Here is a 6,707-nt window from a genome sequence, read left to right as displayed (position 1 = left end):
GGAGGCCAAAGAGTAAACCTATGGAAACAGCAAAAGGATTTTTGTTTACTTATACACATAGGTGTTCTGCCTGCAACTTATCTGGGAACCATGAGTAATGCAAGTGCTCTGTAAGCCAGAAGAGGATATCAAAGCCATGGCACTATACGATGTGGTACTGGAATGCCAACATGAGTTCTCTGCAAAACAGCCATTGTTTTTAACTGCAGAGCCATCTCTCCTCTGCCTCCTGAATGCCGAGATCTAAATAAGAGGTGTGCACCCCAACCTCAGGAAAAGCAAGTTTGTTCATTACATAATTCAAACACAGATAATAAGTAGACATCAACATGAGCTTGGAATGTAATGAAGATGACTCCGGGGTTTGATGTGGTAAGAGAATACCAACTACAGAAAGCTACCCACTGTTCTCTGCATGCTCTTACATATGCACAAATACACCAATGTTTAAAATGTAAAAATAAATAGCAATAAATAAGGAGGATATGTGACTTCCCAGTTTGTACTTTGGAAAATATGAAATCAGAGTTTTGATAGAAGCAAAGATGGAAAAGAAGATTCTGGAACTGATCTCTGCAGATCCTCATCTGCAAAGACCCAGGAGACACAGAAAATACGAGCAGTTATGAAAAACCAAAGAAACCCAGAATGAACGCCCTGGAAGTAAACTGAAAACAGAACGTTTCTAGGCAAATGTCCACTGACATCGATGCCTTATGAAGGCAGAGAGGCTGGAACTATTTCCCTTTGTTTGGTGACATCACAATCTTTTCTTCTTCCCCTTCCAAAACAGGGTTTCGCTAAATAGTGACGACTAGCTTCAAACATTACAGTCACCATACCTCAGCCTCCCAAGCACTCAATTCACAAATGTGAAATACTTTATTCAAATTCATTTTAATTCTGGATACTTTTTCTATTAGTAAGATTATGTACTTATATAATAATTATGAATGCAAAGTTGTTGTCTAAACCTACACCATCAGATTAATTAGTGCTGAAATACACCTGCTTCATTCATTACATTACATGAACCAACATTACATGAACCAACTAAGTTCTCTCAAGCCAATGTGTACCTCATTAGCTTCATCTCAAAAATGAGAAAACTAAGAAGCACAAATCTGTTTATAACAACAAAGCCTAACAAGTAGAAGGGAGATCGAAATTTGATGGCTACAAAAACAGGAAGTCTTAAATACTCAACAGCCACCAGGAGGGATGAATATACTCCTAAAGTAAGGCAGAAGTTCAGTTCAGGGCTAGCTTGGGCTCCACAGGAAAACCTTCCTTTAAAAGAAAAAATTGTGTGTGACTGAGCATGCAAGCATGTGTGTATACACCAGTGAAAGAGTTCAGCCAGTGAAGGTGCTTGCTGCTTCCCACTTGAGATCAATCCTGAGAACTACTAAGTGCAGTTTATGGACTCCTGCAGGTTGTAATCTGGCCTCCATAATGTACTGTAGCATGCTCTCTCTCTCTCTCTCTCTCTCTCTCCCCCCCCTCTCTCTCTCTCTCACACACACACACACACACACACACACACACACACACGCATGCTAAAACCAAAATATGCAAATAAAGTAAAGAAACAGCTAAGTGAAGTAAAGAAGTCTCAATAAAAGAAAATATTACTTGCAAAATAACACCTAAGAACAATACAACTTTGGATAACTTTTGCCTATATTTTATCTCAAAGCTAATTGCTTCAACTTACATTTTTAGTCCATTACAAACACCTTTCAATAAGATAACAAGGAAGGAAATTTACCAAAATAAAAAATGAAACAAGAATTTTTAAATATAAAATTAGCATTTGATATTATTTTAAAAATGTGTCCATTTAAAGAGTTATCATAATCTCAATTAAAATATATTTTTCATTGTACTTAACAGAATTTATAAATTAGTGCCGAAGGTATAACTTATGTTTTGGGGAAATTAACACTTAATATTTGTAGCCTGGGTTTTCCTATGAGACAGAGAAGAGAGAGCAAATTCAGAGATCTCTTACCATTGATCTTTCAGGATATCCAAACAAATAGCCCCTGTGACGGAACTAATATTAGGGTGCCATATTTTAGTGATAAACCGGACCTAGAATATAAAGCACACTTGAGTTTTAAAGTAATAAGGAGGACAGAAACAAACAAACAAATAAACAAACCCAACATGTAAAGGTAAAATATACCTTGAAGAAAATGGTACTCCAGGATAAATGACATGCCATACTTTTATATTATTCCAAGAGGGCACATAGGAAAAAGTCTTCATCGGCCAAATGTTTTTTAATGTACATTCTATATCCAAACTAACAAATTTGCTCTGTATCTAGTATTACACTAGATGAGAAGAGACTATAAAATTCATTCAATTAAAATAGCAGGGAAAACCAAATAGAAACATTAAACGATACCTACACAAGTATGGGGTAAGGTGCAAACCAGGATTCAAAGAAAAATGGGTGCATATGTACCAAAGGTTTATAATGGTCCTAGGATTTCTATACAAACTTAAATGTTGTTCTCAAACGTTTCCAGATAATTCAACAAATATTTGAAGGCCTACTACAGTGTGTCAAACACTACTGAGAAACTTTAGACTCTAAAGTTTAGAGTTTAAAGATCTAAACTCAATGTGGGTATAGGAGCCTGTATCTTTAATCCCAACACTGGGAATCCAGAAGCAGACCGATTTCTGTGAGAACTGGAGGCCAGCATGGTTTACATAGACAGTTCATACCAGCCAGGGCTTTAAGGACAAAGTAATAAATATTTTTAACATAGTCAATGATACCTACCCTGTGTGCATTGTCCTCTAAAGACTGCTCACTCCAGGTTTGACTAAGTGTGATAGGCTTGGCTGTTCATTCAGTTTATTAGCAGGGCTCAGGGGTTCATAAGCCCTCTATCTTCCTTGCTGTCTCAATATCATATCCAAGGGTTTTATTTTTGTCTGAACTTCCGTGTGCTATTTCTCAGTAGCATTGTTCTATCCTCTTCCCTACACTAACGATGTAACCCATCAGCCTCTATCACTTACCACTGCCTCCTAACTTATTCCACAGTGTTCTTTCCTTCTCCCTGTCTATTTTTGACTTCACAACTACAGTTCTTCTGCCCTGTCTGGTCTTTATTGATAGAAGGTTCTGCCCCTACTCACTGGCTATGGCATCTCCAAAACCTAATATATCACATTTAAGGACACACATTATTATGGCAAACTTGTTATCACAGAGATAAACAAGAGCTCTTTCAAATACAGTCAATGTGAAACTAAGACATACAGAAACTTTGAACAGTAACCATTTCTTTTTGTTTTCTCTCTTTTTTTTAATTTTAAAGATTTATTTATTTATTATATGTAAGTACACTGTAGCTGTCTTCAGATGCACCAGAAGAGGGCATCAGATCTTATTACGGTGGTTGTGAGCCACCATGGGGTTTCTGGGACTTGAACTCATGAGCTTCCAAAGAGCAGTTGGTGCTCTTCCCCGCTGAGCCATCTCACCAGCCCTGTTTTCTCTTTTTTTATTTTGTTTTGTTTTGTTATATTTCCAGACAGGGTTTTCTGTTTAGCCCTAGCTGTCCTAGACCTCACTCTGTATAAGCAGGCTGGCCTCGAACTCAGAGATCCTCCTCCCTCCCAAGTGCTGGAATCAAAGACATGTGCCAACATCGCCTACCATTTCTTTTAAAAAAAAAAAAAAAAAAAGTCCTAATTTTTATGTGTGTGTGTATGTACATACACAGAATCTCACTGGAGTTACAGGAATTGTAAGCTGCCTAACACGAATGCCAAGAACTGAGCTCAGGCTCTCTGGAAGAACAAGAGCTTTTAACTTATGAGTCATCTCTCCAGCTCTACTGCAACTATTTCTTTGTTAGATATATAAGCACAAAATCTACAACTAAGTATTTTCCAGTCAGTGAGTTCAACTTATAAAGACATCAGATAATTACAGACATTAACAGCAGTAACTCAAGGAAAACAAAGCATTCTGTAATTTTTTTTTTTTTTTATTTTATAACAAAGTCTAAATATGAATTCCTCATATGCCTGGAACTCACGATGTAGATCAGGCTAGCCTCAAGCTTAAATTAAGAGATTAGCTTATCTCTGTCACCCCAATGCTAGGACAAAAGAGATTTTAAAGTTGCACTAACATGACTAACTTCTATAAAAAAAGGATTTTTTTTTTTTTTTTTTTTTGGTTTTTCGAGACAGGGTTTCTCTCTGTAGCCTCGGCTGTCCTGGTACTCACTCTGTAGACCAGGCTGGCCTCGAACTCGGAAATCCGCCTGCCTCCGCCTCCCAAGTGCTAGGATTAAAGGCGTGCGCCACCACCGCCCGGCTAAAAAAAGGATTTTTAAATTGCTACGAAAGGTATCAGAGAGTAGAGTTTAGGCAAGTGATCTCAGTGCATGTTAACTCATCTTGCTCTTGTACGCAGTGCAGAGCAATGGTGTTGAGTCTCAAACTTAGGAACCAGTAATACTAGTGGCAAGATCTCTAGTCACTGAGCTATGTTGCAAAGCACTCTGTCTTTTTTTTTAAAAAAATATTTATTTATTTTATGTATATGAATACACCATTGCTCTCTTCAGACACACCAGAAGATGGCATCAGACCCCGTTGCAGATGGCTGTGAGCCACCATGTGGTTGCTGGGAATTGAACTCAGGACCTCTGGAAGAGCAGTCGGTGCTCTTAACCACTGAGCCATCTATCTCTCCAGCCCCGTCTCTCTCTCTTTTTTTTTTTTTTTAATTTTTTTTTTAAAGATTTATTTTATTTATTATATGTAAGTACACTGTAACTGTCTTCAGACACATAAGAAGATGGCATCAGATCTCATCACAGATGGTTGTGAGCCACCATGTGGTTGCTGGGATTTGAACTCAGGACCTCTGGAAGAGCAGTCAGTGCTCTTAACCGCTGAGCCATCTCTCCAGCCACTCCCCCCCCCCTCTCTTTTTTTAAAGGGGAAAGTCATATATACATTAGTTCCTGAAGCTATACATGTACAGAACCAAGAAATCAACAGGTCTAAGGAAATTCTTCAATTAATTCTTATATTGACATCCTGAACTAACAAAAATTTAAAACTTAAAAAAAAGGGGGGGGAAGGGGCTTGGCAGGGATGAAGTAAAAACTAGATCCAGGTGGACGAACCAACCCAGAGCGTCAGCAATTGGTAGATAGGAGCAGAAGGATCATAAGCTGAAGACCATCATCAGCTATGGAGAGTTCTAGGCCTGCCTGGGCTACCTTAGACTCTCTGTAAAACAAAAACAAAAACAAAAGCACGTGTCAGATATGACCCATGCACAATCCCAGTGTGTAAAAAAATAAAAACACATGCCAGATGTTATGGCTTTAATCCAGATGTTGTGGCTCATGCTTTAATCCCAGGCAGAACAGCTGGGTTGCTGAGAGATCTAGGCAAGTATGGTTTACATGCCAAGCCAGATGTACATAATGAGAAATTGTATCAAAACAAGCAAGCAAGCAAACAAAAAAAAATAAAATAAAATAAGAGCTGCTGAGATGGCTCAGTAGTTACAAGTTACTGCCAAGCACAAAGCCAGATCTGGTGGTATCCACACTCTTCAATCCCAATACATGGGAGGCAGAGAAAAGCATGCCTCTAAAAAGTCAACATGGCCAACATAGTCAGACAAATACCACCCCCCCCTTTTTTATTTTGTCCCACTATGCAGCTTTGGCTGCCCTGGAACACAGGGATCCATCTGCCATGGATCTGAAAAGCTAGACTAAACCAGGACAGCCCGTGAGACTCTTGAGAACAACAAACCTTGTGCTGTGAGGCCTGAAAGCATGTCCAAATCCCCATTAACTCATGGAAGAGTGGAAAAAGAACTCCATCTAAAAGTTGTTCTCTGATCTTAAGATATACATCGCAGCATAAACACACAATAACTGTATTTTTAGCAAACACTGCTTTTTTTCCAGGCAGGGTTACTCTGTGTAGCCCTGGCTGTCCTGGAACTCACTCTGTACACCAGGCTGGCCTTGAACTCAGAAATCCACCTGTCCATGCCTCCCAAGTGCTAGGATTAAAGGCGTACACCACCACTGCCCTGCTTTCAATACTTTTTTAAAAGTTGATCCTACTCTAAAGAAACACTTAAGTGATTTATAGTAGTCTAGTACTACAATACACTAATAAAAAATTCCAGTCTCGTATTTTTACACAAAAAATGGCATTAGCACCATGTGTAAAATTCAAAACTCAGTAGTTTAAGGGAGTGTTCATGTGCTACAGAAAAAATCTGAATACTATATATTCAGAGAAAAAAATTGTTATCAGATAAAAACTAAAAAACTCTTCTTAATCATCTATACTAGCAACCAGCACCAGCATTCTCATCTCTTCCTACAATGCAGTCTCCACTTCCCTCACTATTTCAGTCAACTACCTCATGTAAGACGAAGTTCACAATTCCACCGTTAAGTTTAATGAAAAACCTTAAGTGATATTACATTTACTCCAAAATGGAAAATATTTCACTCAGACAAAAGAAAATACTCTGTTACTTAAAACAGGCAGGCTCACTCATTAAAGATTAGTATTGGTACTTAATAATCAATTTCACAGCTGGAGAGAGGGCACAGTAGTTGACATAACCTGTCACTCTCCCAGAGGATCTGCATTCAATTATGAACACCCAGACGGTTCTTTTT

General features: G+C 38.4%; 1 protein-coding gene across 3 annotated transcripts in view; it reads right to left on the bottom strand.

The window, feature by feature from the left end:
* Ube2k (ubiquitin conjugating enzyme E2 K) overlaps nt 1–6,707 on the bottom strand; it is a 65,234-nt gene that overhangs the window by 18,820 nt on the left and 39,707 nt on the right. For all 3 annotated transcript variants that reach the window (XM_031342453.1, XM_031342451.1, XM_031342452.1), the window contains one exon: nt 2,015–2,097. Coding sequence is in view for 2 of the 3 variants with exons in the window: in XM_031342451.1 (XP_031198311.1) it covers nt 2,015–2,097 (83 nt within the window). In the remaining variant the exon portion in view is untranslated. The remainder of the gene's footprint in view (nt 1–2,014; nt 2,098–6,707) is intronic.

This window comes from Mastomys coucha, unplaced genomic scaffold (genome assembly GCF_008632895.1).
Source record: "Mastomys coucha isolate ucsf_1 unplaced genomic scaffold, UCSF_Mcou_1 pScaffold22, whole genome shotgun sequence".
Taxonomy (NCBI): Eukaryota; Metazoa; Chordata; class Mammalia; order Rodentia; family Muridae; genus Mastomys; species Mastomys coucha.
Note: the sequence above shows the minus strand (reverse complement) of the source record. Positions and strands in the feature narration are given on the sequence as shown.